Source organism: Mesoplodon densirostris, chromosome 4 (assembly GCF_025265405.1).
Source record: "Mesoplodon densirostris isolate mMesDen1 chromosome 4, mMesDen1 primary haplotype, whole genome shotgun sequence".
Classification (NCBI taxonomy): domain Eukaryota; kingdom Metazoa; phylum Chordata; class Mammalia; order Artiodactyla; family Ziphiidae; genus Mesoplodon; species Mesoplodon densirostris.
Window position 1 is genome coordinate 29,424,327 of NC_082664.1, and position 21,431 is coordinate 29,445,757.

Below are 21,431 nucleotides of genomic sequence, written 5' to 3' on the forward strand. Positions count from 1 at the left end.
TTTCCTCCTTTGTGTACGTGGAAATCACAACACCTCCTTTCTTTGGTTAAAGGAGCCAATTCACGTAGCATGCTTAGCACAGTGCTTGGATCATAGTAGACTCCATAAATTTTAGCAGCTCCAAAAAGGAAAAACAAACAAAAAACTCCCCTGTTTATGGGATTGGAGATTCTGAAGAGCTGCATCAGCAGATCCCAGCGATGACAGGGAAAGGGAGTGATGGGCAGTAAGTGGGAGGCAGGACAGGAGGATGGTGCTGGGATGGGGGAGTAGGAGATACCAGTCTTCAAAGTAAATTAGCCTGGCTGTGGGCCCCCAGGAGAACAGGGTGGGAACTTCCAAGGACCGCTTGTACTCACCAGGGAGTGGGAGGGGCGCCTAGAGGTGAGGGAAGTGTGTCTGCATGAGGGTTTTGGCTGAGCTGGAGCAGTGAGAGGCTGAATGGGCAGCAGACTTCCAGAAGTGCAGACGGAGGAGACAGAGCAGTAATAATGACTTGGACACGTGGGAGGAAAAAATAGGTCAGGGACGAAGATGATGCCAAGGTTTCTGGCCTTGGGAGGCTCATGGGGACCTGAGGTGAGCGTTGAGGGATGAAGAAGAGAGATCCTAAAGGAGCTGGGGAGGTAGTGGGGTGAGGAAGGGAGCCCAGAACTACAGAACTGGGTAGATAATGAGACAAGGAGAGGGAAGTGTGGAGCTGAGGCTTTCCCATAGCGGTGAAGGAGCAGTGGATCAGGGAGAGAGCTGAGCATTCTGGGAATTGAGATGGCATGCATCCCAAAATGCAAGGTGCAGAATTCAAGGAGATCCTTAGGGCCAGCCTTAAAGGCAGCAAGCACATGAACTTGGACCAGTAACTCCCACCAGGAACTCAGTTTTTCTCTTTGAAAATGGGTCTAATGATACCAGCCCTCCCTACTTGATGGGATTACCCTGTCATTCATTCAGTTAGCCATCCATTGAACACGTATTTCTTTTCTTTCTTTCTTTCTTTTTTAAAAATATTTATTTATTTATTGGCTGTGCCAGGTCTTAGTTGTGGCACTCGGGATCTTTTTTGCTGTGTGAGGTATCTTCGTTGCAGCATGCAGGATCTTTTTTTTTTTTTTTTTTTTTTAGTTGCAGCATGTGGAATCTTTAGTTGTGGTATGAGAACTCTTGGTTGCAGCATGCAAACTCTTAGTTGCGGCATGTGGGATCTAGTTTCCTGACCAGGAATGGAACCCAGGCCCCCTGCATGTGGAGCGTGGAGTCTTAGCCACTGGACCACCTGGGAAGTCCCTGAACACATATTTCTTGGCTGTCTATTAGAGGCAAGCACTGTTCTAGGTTTTGGGGAAACAGGGGTTAGCCAGGCAGGCAAGATATCTACTCCTTTAGAGCTATCATTGTGGCTTGGGAAGTCAGACAATAATTTTACAGGTTGTTGAACAGGATTTTTCCTGTGGGCTTTGAATTTCTGCTGAAGATGCAAAGGCTAGAACGATAAGGACTAAATATTCTCACATGCCAAAGAGAAATACTAGGCATCTTACTAAAGGCAGAACCAGTTCAACAACTATCAAGATACATCCCTGGATTCCAGCCTAGGAATAAAAAGGGATTGAAGAATGTCATTGAGTCAGAGAACAGTTGCATTAGTAAGCAGGGCTGAGATTTCCCCTGAGGGTACTCCCCAAGCAAACCAAGGGAACAGGGCCCTAAGAAAACCAGTCACAGAGACTGGGGTCCTCCAAAGAAGAGGAAACTAGCATGACTCCCCATAACTCTGCCTCCACTGATGCTAGCTGAGGTGCTAGAAGCTGCAAGCGCCCCAAAGCACCAAAGCACAGCAAGAAAGTTCCTGGGAGAACCCAACCTATGTCTTTAGGAATTGGGGATGTACATAAATGAAGAGGCTTGTGTGCATTTTCTGTCTGGAGAATTCTGACCGTGGAGACTGGCTGGAGTGGCCCTTATAGCAGGAAGAGATGCAGCCAGCTCACCACTGGTTTGCTGGCATGGACAGGAAAGTCCCTTGGGGAGTAGGGGACACAGGGAAGTTGTCCAGAGAGTGCCTTGCTATGGTAGTGCAGGGTGGAGATCATGCAGAGAGCTTCCCAAGAACCCACAAATGTGCCCATGAAAGAGCCAGAGCTTGGCACCTGTCAGCCAAGGGCACCTGTCACAAAGGACTTTACCATTTTCCCCCTAACACCTCTCCCCCAACCCTGATGTGGAGGAGCCACAGCAGAAAAGGGAGGTCAGAAAATCAGCCCACACCCCACTCTCCCTAGTACATGATCTTGAGCCAGGGGACAGGCCTGTGGAGGCAGAGGAGGGGTATTAAATTGGATACGAGATTGATTAAATTGGATGAGGTTTTGATTTGGACAGAACCAGACTTTTTGGTGCCTGGAAATTGGTCTTAATTATAGAAACGAAACTGTTCTTGTGACTAACGGCGACGGGCAAGCCAAGGACTCTGCTTGAGATGCCATTAAGGGTGGAGAAGAGAAATTCACCATAATATAGTTGAAGGCAGTGAGGGGAGAAAAATAGAGCTGTTTCCTGATTGTCCCTCTTCAGGTTCAGCCCATTCAATGAATCAGTTATACAGGTAAACAAACAATTTCAACTACTCTAGAGCAATGCAGGTGAAACAGGGTGATGTATTAGAAAGTGATGACTTGGGAGTGGGAAGAAGACTGCTCTAGGTTGGGGGGTCAGGGATGGCCTCTCCAGGGGGTGATGCTTGAGCTGAGAGGTGAAGTAATGAGCGTATCCTGTAAAACATCCTGGAGATGAGTGTTTCAGGGAGAGGGAAGTGGGCATTAACTTAGCCTGTTCAAGGAGTAGAGAGGAGGCCAGTGCAGCTGCAGCGTGGTGAGTGCCCCAGCAAGAGGTGAGATAGATCAGAGAGGGGGCCAGTCCTGCAGGGCTTTGGAGGCCAAGGTCAGGAGTCGAGGCTGCTCTTCAACATTAGACTGGGTCTGTCCTTTGTGTGGTGTGGGTTCTTATAAACTGGTGGCTTCCTGCCTGCTCGGTCCCTCTGCCTCTCTAGGAAGCAGTTGGCTGCAGAAATGCAGGGGCGGGGTGGGGTGCTTGGGGGAGGCAGCCTGGTTGCCAGGCCTTTAGACTTTAGGGCAGGGGACCATGGTGTGAGTGATGAGCTGCCTGTTGGGGGTACTAAGATGGGTGGCCGTTGGCATTCTAGCACCTCTGCCCTCTCCCTGCCAACACAAGAAGATGTGAGCACACTCACTGCATCAATCAGAAGCTCGTCGAATCCCGAGGGAGTGAGGGCTGGATGGGAGTCTAGGGAATGGATCTGAGCCGCAGGCTGGAGGACTGGATTTCATTCACTTCTTGGACACACGCTGTCTCCTTGAGTGACCTTATTCCATTCCAGATGCTCCATGTTTATTCCCCTGTAGAAGAGAAGACACCTCTTTGTAGGATCCGCCGCCATCCACGCCTCAGGCCTAGGCTCGATCCTGACGCAGCAGGAAGGCGATTAAGATCAAGGAGCTAAGGCGGCTGGCAGCGACAGGTCTCTGCCAGCCGCAGGATAGCCAAGGACGCGGCCTAGTCCACTAGAGGGCGCGCGCCCCCAGGGGACCTTCCAGCGCTCCCGCGTCCCACGGCGGCGGAGGCAGGCGAGCTGCCCCGTGCTGCCCCAGCTCTAGCCGCACCCCCGGCCGACGCCCCCAGTGGCTCGGGCGGGAAGCGAAGGGTCCGGGGCCCGGCCTTTCGGTCCTGTCTCTGTCATGCCGTTCTTCGTACCTCTCCTGACCTCCTTCAGACCTTCGAGGCTGCAGCCTTGGTCATCGAACAGGGAGTTTGTCCCTGAGGTTAGGGGCGGGAGATAAACTCTGGACAGGTCAGCAGTTCAGCTTGCCCAGGACAAGAGAAAGGTGGCTTGGGTGCCCCTGTCCCGGCAGGCGTCATCTCGCCTACTAGCCCTCGGGCCGGCCCTGCGTCGCCCCCAGCTCCTCACGGGTTAACACCCCTCGCCGCCCGCTCGCTTCCCAGTGCCAAAGTGGGTGTTGCTGGAATTCCTCTCTCCCTCTCCCGTAATGAGGGGGTTGAGCTGTCCCTCCGAGGAGGGGGCACGGTGTGGATAAAAGAGACGAAAAATCAGGGGGAGGTTTCCAAAAATAAAACCCTACGGTTCCCATTCAGAAGGCTACAGTGACGGGGAGAAGGCGCGGCGGTGCGACAGCGGTGCCCACCAAGCTAGAGACGGAGCGCGGCCGCCGGGCTCATTGCGCGCAGCCCCGGGCCGCTCCCGCAGCCTGGCCCTCGCTCCACGGAGAGCCTGGCCCGCAGTCTGATTCGGGGCCCCCTAGACGGGGAGAGGCGGGCCACCGGGAGGGGACCGGAGCGCAGCCAGAGGGCGGCCGGGCGCACAGACTGAGAGCCCCGGGGCAGTTACCCGCGCGCGGCGCTTTCCGGGCGCCCCGGCGCCATGAGGCCCCCAACCATCACCCGCTGCCCCGGGCGCGTCCTTCGGAACCCATGGAGGAGCTTCTTGCCTCTCACCCTGGCTCTCTTCGTGGGCATGGGTCATGCTCAGAGGGACCTGTTGGGCAGATACGAGCCGGCTGGAAGGGACGCGAGTCGGCTGCGGCGCCCCGGGGGCAGCTACCCCGCAGCGGCTACAGCCAAGGTGTACAGTCTGTTCCGGGAGCAGAACGTGCCCGTTCCGGGTTTGCCGCCCGCGGAGCGGACCCAACCTGGCTGGGGGAGCCCCAGCAGGCCCGCCGAGGCGGAGGCCAGGAGGCCGCCCCGCGCGCAGCAGCCGCGGCGAGTCCAGCCACCTGCGCAGACCTGGAGAAGCCGGCCCCTGCGCCAGCAGCAGTCCGCACCCGGGGCCCGGGCCCCCCCGGCTCTCCCGCGCCTCGGGACCGCGCAGCGGCCGCGGGCTGCTCGAGGGCGGCTAACGGGGTGAGCACTGGAGAGGGAATCATGGGGGCTGGGGGAGCGAGGGCCGGTCTCCCGTACGCTCGTTCGTGGAGGGATGTGCAGGCTAGAGGAGAGGGCGCCGGGCTCTGCCTTCCGTCCCCGTGTCCTCAGTAATGCGGAGGAACAGACCGAGGTCCCGGAGCTGGGCTCCATCTGACCCACTCTCAAAGAGTTGAGAGGAAAGAGAGACACCATCCACACCCTTTCGTACCAGCTCGCCCAGACCCGACGTTAATCCTTTCCCAAGGCGCCAGGGCATTCGCCCGCCCTCCTCCCTCCCGCCTCCAACCGGTGCCTGCTGACGCCCGTAGCGGTGCGGGGATCTGAAAGGGATCGGGAAGAGGGCAGCGGGGTGGGCGTTCCACGCGCTTGAGGCCCAGGGGAAGCTGAGCGGGCTTAGAGCGCGGGTAGGTGGAGGACGTCGGGGGCTCCAGAGCGCGAGGGCAGATGCACCTCCAGGAAGGAGGCTGGCAGCGAAGCCTGCGCGGGGGGACGAGTCTGTGCGTTGCGGCAGAGGTCGGCCTGGGCCCGCGGATGGCTGGCCGTGGAAGTGGGCGTGGCGTCGGGGGCACTTTGGGCAGGAAGCCCGCTCGCGATGTGGCTGTAGCACTGTGGGTCCGTGGGGGAGTGGGTCTGTGCGTGCCCCTGTGCAGCTACGTGTCAGCGCGACTCACGCACTTTGCAGGGCTAAGTCTCCCCCCTACCCTGAGACTACCAGCTGCTTGCCGGGGTCTCCCTTGCAGCGTGGGAGAGGTTCCCCAGTAACCCCCGGCCCCACTGAAGATCCTCATGGCTGCGGGAAGCTCAGTCTTGCCTGAGTATGACAGGTGTCTGCAGAATGGAGGGCACTGGAGGCCCAGGCAGTGTGGGGCTGCGTGGGGACACCACTGGGGAGGCTGGGAAGGAACCTGGCAGCCCTTCTCGGCTTGGGCCCTATTTGTCAGTTGGGTTCAGTCCCCTGGCTCATAGCATGAAGGACACTGCAACCCCTGTTCTACTCCCGAGGATGTTCTTACTGCCTCTCCACTCACTATTTTCCTAGGCTGCAGAACTCTTCTCCTGTATTTCTCTGCTTAGAGAGACCTTCCTGACTACTCCTGCCCCACCCTCTCTCTTCCTTCACCCTGCTCTACGTTTCTTCATAGCACTTATTCCCATTGGACATATTATGTTTCTGTTTCTGCGTTTATGGTCTGGTGTCCCAGCCCACGCTAATGTAAGCTCTATGAAAAGAGAGGCTTTGTGGGCTTCCCCGGTGGCGCAGTGGTTGAGAGTCCGCCTGCCGATGCAGCGGACACGGGTTCGTGCCCCGGTCGGGGAAGATCCCACATGCCGCGGAGCGGCTAGACCCGTGAGCCATGGCTGCTGGGCCTGTGCGTCCAGAGCCTGTGCTCCGCAACGGGAGAGGCCACAGCAGTGAGAAGCCCACGTAATGCAAAAAAAAAAAAAAAAAAAAGGGGGGGGGGTGTAAAAAGAGAGGCTTTGTTTTGTGCATTGCTGTGTCACCAGTGCCTAGAACTGTGCTCGTATATAGTTGCTGCTTGTTAAGTATCTGTTGAGTGAGTGAATGAATTCCCCGCTGCCCTTGGAAGGCCCAGCTTAAGGCAGACAGAGTAGACCCAAGCACTGCCAAGTCACTTGCACAGAGGATCAGTCAGCAGGTGGTAATGGCCTGTGCAAGTGAATACACACTTCTTAAGAGCAAGTGTGCAGGGCCTGCGATAGGGGATGGGGCCCCGAGACAAAGGCATTGTTCCTGTCAGGAGGGCAACTCAGTTACTTCAAATCGAATTGGAGAAATGAACAGATAGGCACTGGTGAACATGCTTTCTAGTACCAGAAGCTTCACGTTAAGCATAAAGGAATGGACGGTTGTGGCTGACGAGCCTGGAGGAGAAGGAGGCCCTGTGAACAGGAGCCCCTGGGGTTCGATGGGCGGCATGTGGGGAAGCAGAGGGGAAGTGGCAGGAGTGGGGTCCCGAGGTGTAGCACTGCCCAAAGACAAGGGCTTTTCACTGTTGGCACTGGCCTAGGGGCAGGACTGCACCCTGGTGTAGGGGAGCCACAGGGCTGAGGCTGGAGGCATAGGTTGAGCCAGATCATGGAGGAGCTTATACTGTCAGCATTCGGGTGGGAGTTGGGGGGAGATGGGATAGTGGAGTGCAGGTGGGAGGGTGCACTATTCGCAGTTGTGAAATGAGGTGGTGATGAGCAAAGCAGATTGTCACCATGATAAGGCTGGTAGATGTACACAGGTGTGTAAGGACCTGGGCTGGGTGCCACCCACAATCACTTGCCATATACAGGTGCACACATCACATCACATGCTGGGGTGGCTCCTCCCCCAGATTATTTTCTGCAGCTTTGATAAAGGGTGGGTTCCTCTGGCACTCCAGCTAGCCACTCCAAGTCATCTGGGGAGGGGCTGAGTGGCAATCTTGTCCATTGGCTTCCTCTCCCCAAGTCCATTCTAGCTCATGGCTTCTGGCCAGGCTGGCCTCTCTGGCAGTTGCCTTGTGAATTGCTCAGGGCCAAGGACTAAGTGCCACCTGCTGGTAAAGCTTGGAATTGCATCACCACTACTGGGGATTCTTCATTCAACAAACGTTTGGAAGGTCTCCTATATGCCCGGCACTTTGCTGGACCATGGGGATACAGCAGTGGCCAAGACAGCCTCTGTCTCCGTGGAACTTGCAATGTAGTGGGGTTTTATTGCACACAGTGAAGATTTTAAGCGTGCGCCAGGCACAGTGCTAGGTGTCTGGGACACAGTGTAACCAGAGCAGAAACAATTCTTGCAGTATTGAAATTCACAGTCCACAGGGGACTTTTTTTTTTTTTTTTTTTTCTTTTTGCGGTATGCGGGCCTCTCACTGTTGTGGCCTCTCCCGTTGCGAAGCGCAGGCTCCGGACGCGCAGGCCCAGCGGCCATGGCTCACGGGCCCAGCCGCTCCGCGGCATATGGGATCCTCCCAGACCGGGGCACGAACCCGTATCCCCTGCATCGGCAGGCGGACTCTTAACCACTGCGCCACCAGGGAGGCCCCACAGGGGACTTTTTAAGCCATTGTTTCCCAGCATTCAGTGTTTCTTAAGCTTAGCCTCACAGCATACTACCTTAATAATATTTTCCTCTATCTTTTCCTCCTTGTTCTATTATTTTCTTAAATTTATAAACTGTTAACAGGATTTTGTGTTTTATTTATTTTTAAGTATTTTATATTATGAAGTTTTATACAAACCTACAAAAAGTATTGGAAATAATACAACTAACAATCCAGCTTTTTCAAACCTTAATATTTGGGCCTATTTTGCTTCTGATTTTTTTAGTCGAAATATCCTCTATAAATTTGTCTCCCTCTCTCCCCAGAGTTAACCACTACCTTGAATTTACCCACAGTTCCAATCTATGTTTTTATACCATTACTACAGATGCCTGCATCCATAACATACACAATATTGTTTTGCATATTTTAAACTTAGATATGTGGTACTATGCTGCATTATCCCTCTACAATTTGCTTTCTCCAATCCTCATTAGATGTTTGAAATTTAACTACATTAATATAATCAGCCCAAGTTTATTCATTTTAATTGTTGGTCATTATGTCATTGTCTGAATATACCACGGTTTATTTATCCATCCTTCTGTTTTTGGACACTTAGATGAGTTACATATTTGGGTATTACAAATAGTGCTTGGCATTTTTCTACATAAATAAATCCATTTTTCAAGGACACTTTGTATCACTATCATAAGCTGAAAATAGTACCACTTGTCATAAAGAGAAAACTGTAGGAAAACTGAAATGAAAACAAAATGTTCTCAAAGTCTAGTCAAATACCATTATCATAGGAAGTTCAGCCCTGTAGTTCTCCCTATTGGAAAGGGCAATTGGCAAGGTCTGGAGAGAGAACCTGGCATGAAGACCCAACCTCTGGCAGAGATTTTTTTCCCACTGGTCTAATCAGACTAGAACGATCACTAAAAAGGGAATCACTTTCTCGCTGTGTGATTCAGCATTGCTGCATGTTGTGATTATGGAAACGTCACACTCCCTTTCCTACCAGAAGTGTGTTGGGAAATATTGGATTAAGTGAAACAAAGAAGTATTAAAAGTACACCACATGTCAGGCACTATGTAGACTCTAGGGGCACAAAGAGGAATAAGAAAGGATCCTCAAGGTACTCATGACAGAGACATACACCAACAGCCTGAGGTAATCAGTGCTAAATGGTGTGGTGGCTGGAGAATGGGGAAGGCTGGGTAGGTGTCGGGGGAGGTTTTACACAAAGGAGGTGACATTTGATCTGGAAGTCTTGGAGCGTGCCACGGATCTCAGTCGGCAAAGAAGAGAGGGAAGGCAGTCTAGACAGAGAGAGCAGCTTAAGCAAAGGCATCAAAATGTGCCCACATACAGTGCAGCTGGGGGACAACAAACTTCGGATATTTGGAGGATCATAGTTTTGGTGGTAGGTGGTCATGGAGATAAGGGGGGAAGGGGGGCAGTTAGACTCCACAGGCAGGAGGGGTCCGGTTGGCTTTGTAGAGGCCAGTGGAGAGCCTTGAGGCGTCTATAACAAAGGACCAGTATGACCAGATTGGTTCCAGGTGGAACAGCAGCTGTCCTAGGCTGTTAGCCAGATGGGTTGGGCAATGATGCTGGATACTGGGCTAATGTTTGCTGAGTGGTGTGGCCTGAAAGGCTGGGCTTACATAATCTCTGAGTCGTATCTTCCAGAGACTCAGAGCCACTGAGTCATTGGCCCCAGCTAGTCAGGCTCATTTGCTCTCTCCAGCTAGCCAGAGCCCACGGAATGGTCATCTCCCATCGGGCACCTCCCTGAGCCTGTACCCAAGACTCTGGCTGGGCTCCTGTATCCCTCTCGAGTGCCCGCTTCACCAAGCCCTGCCCCCCTGCTTGGCAGCTTTGATTCTGACCATTTCTCACTGTGGCCCTGACGGCCTTGAGGGCTCTACCGTGGTCAGGCAGGGCATGCCAAGTTGCTGCCTTCCTACAGTCAGCTCCGTAGCCATTCTGAAGGCATCTAGGGTACCAGCAGGCTCAGGGGGCCTCCTTGAGCTGGGCTCCACACCATGACCTCTCAGCCTGGTAGCCCCCTCAGTCCGTGCTCTCTGGACTCCCACAGACCCTAGTTTTTAGAAAACTCCCAGGGCATGCTGTCTGCTTCCTTCTCAAAGACCTCTCAGGCCTTTAAGAGGCCTTGTCACCACCAGAGGGGGTAATGGGTGGGTAGTCCCCCCTCCCACCAGGGCACACACTCAGAAGCCCTGGCTGTGAGGACCAGCCCCTTCCCCAGAACCCAGTGACTTGGGGAAGCGGCCTTCGGGAACCAGGAAGCCGATGAAGGCAGCGGTCCAGAGGGGCTTCGAGATGGCTGAAATGGCACAGCCCTTGGCTGGGAGGACATTCTGGGGCCTCCCTGGGAGGCAGCTCCCCACAGCTTTGGGCCAAAGGGCCAGGAATGGGCCTCAGCTTTTTCAAGCTGCAGGAATTTATTTTGAATGTTTCATAAGGTTTCAAAAACCACAGAAGCTTTGGGGGCCACACAAATGTCAAACAAACTCCTAAGTGGGACCAGATGCTCACCATGCCAGCCACGAAGGTCACAGGAATGGCCCCCTGGTCTGTCCTTCACCCCACTCTTGGGCTCCGTACCTCTGCTGCCCCGCTCACCCTGAGTTTCAGCGAGGGCTCAGTAGACAACTTCTGATGGTAATGATGGGGTCTGTGAAGCAGAGCCGGGCCCAGCCCGAGCTGAGAAGTCAGGGCCCCGGAGGTCTTCTCCAAATGGAGCCCTTCTCGGGAAGTCACCTCTGTCCGGGCATTTGGGTCTTTAGACTGACAGTCAGGGTGGGTGAGGGATACTGGTGCTGCAGGGGCCTCACTCAACACCTAAGGGCAGAGTTTGGGTGAGTTAGGTGAGTGGCCCTGGTGGCAACTGCTGGTCAGTGTCTCCTGCAGTTGTCTCGGTGCCAGCACCAAGCAGTAGCTGGGGGGAAGGACTGTCTCCCACCAAGTAAGTTCCATCAGCCTGCCCAAATAAAAAGTGTGCTCACCATGCAGAGCAGCTTACCCCGAGTCCCTAGCCCCATCTTCCTACCAGCTTGCCACTTCCTCAGCTCCTCTTTTTTTTTTTTTTTGGCTGTGTATGCGGGCCTCTCACTGTTGTGGCCTCTCCCGCCGCGGAGCACAGGCTCCGGATGCACAGACCCAGCAGCCATGGCTTACGGGCCCAGCCGCTCCGCGGCATGTGGGATCTTCCCAGACCGGGGCACAAACCCGTGTCCCCTGCATCGGCAGGCAGACTCTCAACCACTGCGCCACCAGGGAAGCCCCCTCAGCTCCTCTTAAAGAGAAATTATGGAGCTCCGGCTCCTTCAGTCCCAGCCAGTGCTCTGTCTGACCATGGACCAGCCTGCCAGAGGGCTAAGGCTCCTCCCAGTGTGCATGTGTTGGCAGGTGATGCATATGTATGTACTTAAGGCTGTTTTGGGTGTGTTTTCCAGCTTCCTTTGGATTATCAGCATTTGTTGGCTAGGGCCATGGTGATAATTTTTTGGTGAGAGGCCATGTGGAGTTGGAGCGTGACTTAGAGTTGGGTCAACTGAGGTTTGAATCTGGCTCTGGCATTTACTTATTGTTTAGTCTTGGAAAGTGACTGAGCCACTCTGCACTTGCTTTTTGATCATCTTCGTGATCCCTGTGCCAGTGTGTCAGGGGCTATATATCCTATCTCATTTAATCCTCACAACATTAAGCAGGTATTATTATCTCCATTGTACAGATGAAAAGAATGAGGCTTCCCAAGCTCATGCAGAGAATGGCAGAGTCAGGATTCAATCTTAGATGTGAAGGATCCCAAAGCGCCCTCCCATGGGCCATGCGGCCTCTCTAGAGAAGGGGGACAGTGCCCGGCCTGGCAGAGTTCCCCCAGGCCCTGCCTATAGAGGGTGGGACCATCACAAGGGCTCTGTGAATAGTCCCACTCTGAGCACCCTATGCTGACCCTGTTTTGGTGACCCCGCAGGAGGAATGTCTGCGGGGGACAGTGCTGCCCAGGATGGACAACAGCAAACAGTACCAACCACTGTATCAAACGTGAGTGCCTCCACCGCATCCACCCTCTCCCTCTCTCTTCCTTGAACTGGGCGGGGCATGGGGACTCCAGAACCTGTGCGGGGAGCACAAGTGTCTTCCCCAATCTGCCTCCTGAGCAGGTAGCCCCTCTCCAGAGGGGAGGCAGTGGAAGAGAGGAGATTGAAAAATGCCTCCAGGGCATTCCCTGGTGGCCTGGTGGTTAGGACTGGTGATTTCATTGCCAAGGGCCTGGGTTCAACCCCTGGTTGGGGAACTAAGATCCCACAAGCTGCATGGCTTGGAGGGAAAAAAAAAAAAGGCTCCAACTGAAGATGACTTTTCAAATAAAATCCCCGCTCTTGTTTGTAAAGCTTCCTATATTCCCCACCTGCTGCTCCACTGTGTTGGGGCTCCTCCCCAACTTGCCCTGTGGTGCTCACATACCCCTGCGGTCTGCGGAACACACCTGGCCCCAGAGCCTCTGCATCGCACATTCCTGGGGGGACCACTCCCAGCGCCGTGCTAGGGGAATCCACCTCTGCTCTGGCCCCTGGCAGGCATCCTACCAGGACGGTCAGATGAGGCTTTGATACTGTGTCTGTAGCAGTCTTCCTTTGGACCACTCTAAAGCCTGGCAGCCTGGCCCAGATGAGAAAAAAGAGGGTAGTCATCTTAGTTATGTAGAGACCCAGGAGTGAGGTAGGAAGAGCATGGCTCTGGGCCCTAGCCTCCACTGATGGTGCCCTCGGAGGAGGTGAGAGCAACGCGAGAGCCAGTAGCTATGCAGCACTCGCTCTGCGCAAGACTCACTTCACACGTCCTGTGGGGCCGGGAGAGCCACTCACCTTTTGGCAGGTGAGGAAACTGGGGCACAGACAAGTCACGTGCTCAAGGTCACATGGCCTGGAAATGGCAGGATTTGAACTCAGGTAACCTGACTCTAGGGTCCCTCTTCTTAGTCTCCACACTCTGCTGCCGGACATCTTACCTCATCTTTCTGGACCTCACTTTCTGCATCTGTGACCTGGGGATGGCCGTGGACGACTGTTTCCTTTTTTACTCCTCCTCTGCCTCCTCCTCCTACTACCACCATCACCTCTACCATCACCACTACCACTACTACTACTACTACCATCACTACTACTACAGCTGCTGCAGCTGCTACTACCACCACTACCACCATTACTACTACTACCATTACTACTACTAGTACTACTACCATCATTACTACTACAGCTGCTGCTGCTGCTACCACTACTACCACCGTTACTACTGCTACCACCATTACTACTATAACAACGACTCCTACTACTACTAGCTAACAGCCGAGGATTTACTCTATGCCCAACACTGTGCTAAGCTCTTCACATACATCATCTCAGCTGTCTCCCAATCCTATAACATGAGTACTTACTGATCACCTATCCTACTTACAGTCGAGGAAACTGAGGCTCAGTTTGGTTAGGAAATGTGCCCGAGGAGAGAGTAGTGCTCCGAGTCCTGGAGCTGAGGCCTGGGGTGGGATTTGGGGCTGGAGATGAAGAGGAGAGCCCATACGTTCTGTTGAGCTTAGCAGAGAGTGCTGCTGAGGTTTGAGTTGAAGTTGGGGAGGGTGGCTTCAGGGCGGTGGGCTTCTCCACAGCTGCCCGAGGGGTCTGGGCATGGGCCTCGCTCTGGCCCTTCAGCCCTGAAGGTTCTCAGTTTCCTAACTTTCTCATGACTTTCCAGCGTCATTCTCTGCCAATCTGGAGTTTCAACACTGGAAACTCGAGGTTGGGTGAGTCTGCAGATTGTCAGCATTGACGTGTGTGTGCACCCTCGTGCCCTGATCAGGGGGTGCTGCTCCAGCCTGCTGTCAGTATCCACTCCACCCCGGGGAGCCTCAGCCCCATTGTTTCTCTCCCCGGCCCTCCGCTGCTCCCCTGGTCATACCTGTGACCCTAGCACACAGGCTGGCAGCGCTCCTGGAGGAATTGCCACTGGGCGTTAGCCTTTTCCACACGAACTTGGCTTGCCCACTGGAGGTCTGTGTGCTAATTAGCTGGGCCCAGCGCTGTTTTCTTGTTGCTATTTTGCTGCTAATGAGCCTGATGAGAACCACGTGGGCAGTGGGGTGTGTTGGCCCTGGATGGCTAGGTCCGGAGCTCTGTCAAATATGGGGCTCTTGGTTCCTCGCCCTGTCAGCTGACTCTCCTGCTTCCCCTGTGGTTTGCATCTCCCTGTCCCCTCCACACAGCTGCCCTTCTGGCTGGAGCAGAGGCTGCCAATGCCGGGGAATGCTCATGACTCTGGCCTAGTGGTTTCCCATATGTGGGGTGCCTCTCCTGGCCTGGCTGCAGGGGGTGGTGACAGGGAGGGGTGTGTGACATCCTCCCAACTGCCAAGAGCAGAGTCTAGTCCCAGAACAGTGTGGGGACTCAATCCATCCCCTGGTCTCTCCCAGATATCTGTAGGCCCAACCCACTGCCCCTGCATAGCGAGTGATGGCCTTTGTCCCCTGGACCACCCCCGACTCCCACTTGCCCCCTCTCACAGACTCCTAGGTTGCTGTAACATACCAGCCATCTCCTTGGAAGGCCCCTTTCTTCATCCCTGTCCAGTCACTGGACCTTGGGGACCCACTGTGTCTGCAGGTGTCCACTGCTAGAAGCCCAGCTGCTCTCTGCACCCTGGAGGGGTCTGGAGCTGTGCCCCCATCTCCTCCTCTGGTCTTGGTATCTGCCTTTCCTTCTGTGGCTTTGTCAGCTCTGCCACACAATTTGTGTGTTTATGTATTTGTGGAGGCAGCTGACTAGGGCCTGCCAGCCCGCTCAGCTGAGGGGAAGCAATGTAGGGTGTGGGGTGCTGGGTTCCTGTTTACAGTTAGGGCTTTTGGAAGACTGTCCAGTCTTCCCAGACTGGCTCGACCCAATGCACACACAGCCTTTGGGAGACTTCTGAAGGCTCACACTGGGGAAGAAGATTTGAAGAAATCTTTGGCTTCTCATTTTATCTCAGCTTAGATGCATGGGGGCTGGGGCTGTTCTGGGGAGAAGGCTATTGAGGAGGGGGCTAGGTGGATTACCATCTTCCCCTCCACCCCAGCAGTAAGGCTCCAAGTTAAGAGCATGTGCTTTAGATTCTGGTGCCAGATTCAAGGAGTCATGGATTTGAATCCCAGCTCTGTGTCCTCAGACAAGTGCCTGGCCCTCTTCCAGCCATAGCGCCTCACCTGTTAAGTGGGTATAACAATCTTTATAGAGCTGTTTTTGAGAATTAATAATAATAACACACTGTAGCTCTTACAGTGTGTTCTGTGTGTTCTGTGCATCAGAACTTTATTATTAATTTTTCATCCTCACAACAACCCTGTAAACTAGATTTGATCTTTATCCCCATTTACAGATGAGGTTAACTATTTGTCCAAGTCATGCAGCTGGCAATTAGTAGAGCCTGGGTGTGAATCCAGGTAGCCTGCTCCAGAGGATAGGGCTTAACACCGTGCTCCTGGGAAACGAGCAAGTGTGTGTAGAGAGCCTGGAACATGGTAAGTTTAGTTGTTATTTTAACCTAGATCCAGGAGGCTGTGCTGCCTGCCTGGGTTTAAATGCCTACTCCATCACTTAGCTACAGGACCCTGGGCAAGATGCTTAAGCTTTCTGTGCCTCAGTTTCTTTTCCTGTGAAATATGACTAATATTAGTCCCTGCCTCAGAGAATTCTAAGGAACAAATGAGATAACTTAGGGCAAGTGTTTAGTTCAAGGCCTGGCATATTCTGTATGTCCTGTACATGTCTGGCCTTGATGTTGAGAGCAGGGACTGTGTCTAACAGCCCACAACATGCAGCACAGTGGCAAGTGTTCACTGGATACAAGGTAAAGGCTCAACAAGAATGTACTGAATAACACAGGGCCTTTTCCAGGCCTGTGCAGAGAAGTCCCCTTCTGCTGCCCTGGATTCATCAGCCCTTTTGGAAAACTCCCCATGGTGCTCAGGAGACCCTGGAATGGCCTAGGCATTTGTGCTTGCCTTTTAGTCCCAAGCCTGTGTGTGCATGGAGCCATTAGAACCACATGCCTTCTGGGCCACATCTCAGTGCTGTGAAGACCCTCATCCCTCCTGATCTGGGCTTCTCCTGGGCTTCCCTGAGGGAGTTCCCCTGGCCCACCCATCCCAGCCCTGTAAATGACCCCATCCCAAAGGGCAAGACTATAGCCACTCAACTTTGGAGCCAGAATTCCCGAGTTCAAACCCTTGCTCCATCACTTACTAGCATGGTGATCTCAGGCACGTTGCTGGACTGCTCTAAGCCTCAGTTTCTCCATATGTCAAATGAGGATCAGAATAGCACCTGTAGTAGTTATAAGAATCTACAGAGGAGATGTATGCAAAGAAATCGACCTCATGATGGTAAGTGCTGAACGCATGTTGAGGAAAAGGGTCAGGGCAGGGGTGGGATTTGCAGGTTCTTTACTGACTGGTTAGGAGCTGCCAGGAGCCAGAGGCTTGAGTCTACATATGGCTCATCTCTGGATGAACCATCCGATGAAACTCAGTAGTTGGTGGGAGTGATGGAGAGGAAAGTGGAAGGTGTTAAGGGGAATAATCACATGACTTCAGTGGAGACCCAACTAACATGAAGGGTACAGACCTAGCAAGAGACACTGCCCATCTCTCCCCTGACCATGTAGAGGTAGCTTAGATCTTCTTGGTGAGCAGGTGTATGCCCCCAAGGCTTTTTGCTTAAAGGAGTATTTAGGAGATGCTTTTATCCAGGGGGTCCTGAAGCCAGGGGCTGTATCCTGTTGATACCAGCAGAGTGCCTATTTGATACATGTTTGTTAAAGGACTGAGTGGGTGAATGACTTCACAGGTGACCTGGAGGTTTTCTTCTGCCATCCCCAGCTGCCTCTTCTCACCTCCTTGGTTGGCTTCTCCTTTTCTACCTAACATCTTTTTTTTAAAAAAAAAAACCAAGTTCTTTTTTTTTTTTAATCTTATTTACTTACTTACTTACTTACTTATTTATTTTTGGCTGTGTTGGGTCTTCATTTCTGTGCGTGGGCTTTCTCTAGTTGCGGCGAGCGGGGGCCACTCTTCACCATGGTGCGCGGGCCTCTCACTGTCGCGGCCTCTCTTGTTGTGGAGCACAAGCTCCAGATGTGCAGGCTCAGTAGTTGTGGCTCATGGGCCTAGTTGCTCTGCGGCATCTGGGATCTTCCCAGACCAGGGCTCGAACCCGTGTCCCCTGCATTGGCAGGCAGATTCTCAACCACTGCACCACCAGAAGTCCTCTACCTACCATCTTGATGTTGGGCTGCCTCAGGACTTTCCCCAGACCTTCTAAATCCCCCACACAAAGAGGGGGCCATATGAAGCAAGCATAGCATTAATCGCCCCCCTCCCCCGCATTATTGAGTACCAGTAGACACTGTGCCAGACAATTAACACACAACAATAAGAGTGGCAATGCTCACTCTGTGCCAGGGACCACGCTAAACCCTTCAACTCCCTTCACCCTGTGAGTGGCCATTGTATCACTCTCTGTCCTGGCCCCCTCCTGTGTCCCTGGCTGCTGCTTCTCCTCTACCCAGCTACTAAACACTGGGTTTCCCAGGACCGAATTATGGGTCCTCTTCTTTTCTTTCTCACTGCAATGCTCCTGGAATGATCTAATACATTCCCATGGATGTAAACATCGTCTCTGGGCTGATGACACTCAGATTTATATACCTTTTCAGCCAGACCTCTCCTCCAACCTCCAGGCTCCTTTCGTCCCGCCGCCTCCTCGACATCTGCTCTTGATGCCTCCCAGCCACCCCCACCCCAACTTGTCCCAAGCGAGCGCATCGTTTCCCTCCTTCTGAGCCAATATCCCTGCCCAGGTCTTACCCATCCTGTCAGAGGCATCTCCATCTATGTGAATGCTTAAGCCAGACCATTCAGGACACCTCCTCTTGCTCAGGCTTCTATCCAGTCCATCCCTGAGCCCTGTTTGCTTTACTTCCTAAATCTCTTGAGAGCCTGTTTGCTTCCCATCCCCCCGCCACCCCCACCCCCCCCACCGGCTGCTTCTCTAGTCCCGGGCACCAGCACGCTCTCCTGGATGACTGCTGCAGCTGGCTGACTGCTCCCACTGTCCCCCTTACTCTCCAGTTCCTTCTCTGTAAATTAGATCTTAACATATCCCTATTGAAACCTTCCTGTGGCGGTGTGTCCAGCCTCGTCTGTCAGCCCCTCACTCACCAGATCCAGCCTGGGTTCCTGGAATGTGCTGCCCCCAGGCTGTTGCACATGCTGCTCTCTCTGTTTGCTTTTCCTGTCTCTTTATGTGGCTGCTCCCTGTCTTCGTTTCCAGCTCCCCCTAGCCACTCTGTCTAGAGCTGCCCCCAGCAGCCTTGTTGTTCTGGATCCCAGCCCCTGTATTGTTTCTTTCACCATTCATATCCCAATTTCTCTTCCTCTGCTTGTTTTTTTGCTTGTTTTATGAATTTCTCTAAGTTGGAGGCTCCATGAAGAAAAAGACACTGTCTGTCTTGCTTACCATCCTAAGCAAACAGTAAATGTTGGACGCACGACCACTTTCTAGATGCTGAGACTCTCAGAGGTGAAGGAACTTGCCTGAGGTCGTGGGGTTGGAATTCAAATGCAGGTCTCTTTGACTATGAGGCTGCTCTCTCCTCCACAATTCTGCCCCCCACCCCCCCACCCCGCCCCCGCCTTCATTGAGTTGTAAATGGGAATGGTGTATTCCTTCCCTCTCAACCTTCATGGGTCCTGGGCACGGAGCTGGTGTGGCTGCAGAAGGGCTTGGATGGCTCCATGTCAGCCGCCACAGAACTGTCTTCCATGCCCTGGAGCTGCTCCCCTGGAAAAGGCTGGGTCCCCCGGCTTGTCCCTGATGGGGGCTGCTCCAGGACCCCATCTTCTCTCATCTCCCTGGCCTCTCTGGCACTGAGGGCTTTAAATCCCTGCCTCCTCCCAGACAAAGCCCTCAGTGCTGTGACGGGGTTGGACAGGTGACTCGTCTGCTCTAGGGCAGGAGCTAGAGGCAAACCCAGGCCTCTGCCCTGGGCCACGAGCCCTGCCCAGTGGTCCCCTCCTCATGCCTGCTGGAGCCGGTGGGAATTGGGGCTGCTCTCTGCCCCAGCCCCTGGCCCCCACTGGCCCAGTATCTTGGTGTTTGTTAATGCAATTAGCAGGGCGGTCCATGCTGAGGGGTTGGGGCCAAGGTCTGACTCACCACCCTCCTTCCTCCCCTCCGGCCGCCAAACGGTAGAGGCCCTCTCGGCCTGCCAGACGGCGTCTGCAGAGCGTGCTCAAGGGGCCAAGAACGGCATCTTTCTCTCATTAAAGGCTTTTATGTGAACACAACTGCTATTTTGGAGCAGGGCGCTTGGCTGGCCCCTGAGCCCTAGTGCTGTTTCCAGCCATCCTGAGCTGCGACCCCAGCACAGCTGTGGTGGGAATGGGCCGAATCCTTGAGGACTTGACTTCTCCCATAGCCTAGGGGCTCGGGGCTGAGGTCGGGGCTTGGGGGACACAGCCCCTGGGCAGAGCTTGGGTGTGCGGAGGATGAGTCCTCGGTGGATTCTGAGGGTGTGTGACGGCCAGTGAGGGATTTCCTGGCCTCGGGGAGCTCTGACATCAGGGTCCCCTTTCTGTGGAAACTAAAGGTCAAGGCTGTGGAGAAACAGCTCGGGGTCACAGGTAGACCCCCAGTTAAGTGAATTCCAAGGGTAAACTGAGGCCTCCAGGTAGGGGTCTAAGGTGAGGGGGGTGCCCAGGGAAGGGCAACACTGAGGGTGGTAGGTGACCATCCTGCCTAGAAAGGCCTCTGGGTGTGGAAGGGACAGGGCCCCATCCTGAGGGAGGGATCAGGTACTCAGTGGGGAGGTCCTTAGTGTCCCACTGACACAGAGTTTAAGAAAGATGGAGCTTTAATCTGAGGAGGAGCTGAGCCTCAGCTATGGGGGTGCTGGGCCCAGAGTCTAATCTGGAAGGTAGGTTCATCTCCCAGACAGGAGGGCCTGGTACTGGAGGCCTCAGAGGAGGGCGCAGGCTTAAGGGGCCCACCCTAAAGTCGGTGCCTCACTTAATGGAATTGACGGAGGGAGAAGGCATCTCTAGATCCCAGGAGAGAGAGCTGATGACAAAAGCCCTACCTGGCTGGGGTGGAAGGAGGTAGAGAGGGGACGGGCTGTACTTAACGCCTGAAGAGCAGCCCTGCCTCTGCACCACAGTGCTTGGGGCGTCTCTCTAACCAGGGCCCGCCTTGTCATTGCCTTTTCCTGGGAAAAAGGTCAAGGCAGAGAAGTTCAGAAGCCCTCTTGCTTCTGCCACTAGGTGTGTGGTTCTTCTGTTTTTTAACTTAGCATTGATGTCCAATACAACTTTCTGTGGAAATGTTCAATATCTTGCCATCCAACATGGTAGCCATGAGCCACATGTGGCTATTGAGCCCTTGAAATGTGTCTAGTGCAACTGAGGAACTGAATTTTAAATTTTATTTAATCAATTTCCATTTCAACAGCCATATGTCGCTCATGGCTACAGCATTAGACAGCACTGGACAGCACAGCTTTAGAGAGTACAAAGTACTTGCATGATCTCTGTTGAGACTCAAGGTCACGCAGCTGGGATGTGGCTGAGCAGTGGCGGTTGGGGGGGGGTGTCAACCCAAATCTTTCTGACTCCCGACCCCATGTTCTTTTTGCTACCAAGTCTCTGGTCACAAGGGCTCTGAGTGGATGGTAGGAGCAGCCTGCACAGTGGACGCTGTTTCCAGACTCTCCCCCAGGCCTGCCCATTCTGCATTTTGTCTCCTCCCAAAGGCAGGGGTTTTGTTTGGAAAATCTGAGCAAACCTCTGCTTGACTGTTTTGGAGGAGAGTGAAGGTAGAAGGGGCACAGCCAGGAGTGGGGGGTTGGGGAGAACAATGCCTTCTATTTCTTGTTTCACAGTAATTTCGGGAGTTTTCTCTTTATTCGCCTCTCGTTTGGCATACTGCTACCTACCCAGAGCTGAGCTCCCGAAGCTGAAACTTTCCACATGTCCAATCCTCAGTGAGAAGGAGACTGCCAGGGGAGTGTGGAGAAGCCAGGGTTCAGGTGGGGCCCAAATTATGAATGGCTAAAGGCTGGCATTGGCGAGCGGGCACAGGGAGGCTGGGGGCAGCGTCACCTTCGGGCTCTGAGATGCCAGCCCCTGACAGGGAGGGGCTGGGTGTGTCCTCGACGGCTAAACATGGACCTTGGGGCATCATGCTTGATAACCTCTCACCGATCATCAATCACCGAAGACTCATTAAAGCCATATACCCCATCCTGTGTTGATTTCTCAAGTATAAGCCATGACCTCTGCCCTTGTGGGAAAATGGGAGGAATGAGACTCCAAG

The 21,431-nt window shown here is 53.7% G+C and overlaps 1 protein-coding gene across 3 annotated transcripts in view; it reads left to right on the forward strand.

The window, feature by feature from the left end:
• The first annotated feature begins 3,829 nt into the window (after window positions 1–3,829).
• LTBP2 (latent transforming growth factor beta binding protein 2) overlaps window positions 3,830–21,431 on the forward strand; it is a 101,632-nt gene continuing 84,030 nt past the window's right edge. Inside the window, exons 1-2 of one of the 3 annotated variants that reach the window (XM_060095825.1) lie at window positions 3,830–4,932; window positions 12,005–12,075. In XM_060095825.1, the coding sequence (XP_059951808.1) occupies window positions 4,454–4,932; window positions 12,005–12,075 (550 nt within the window). In that variant the 5' untranslated portion in view covers window positions 3,830–4,453. The remainder of the gene's footprint in view (window positions 4,933–12,004; window positions 12,076–21,431) is intronic. The other 2 variants (XM_060095823.1, XM_060095826.1) reach the window with 2 other exon arrangements.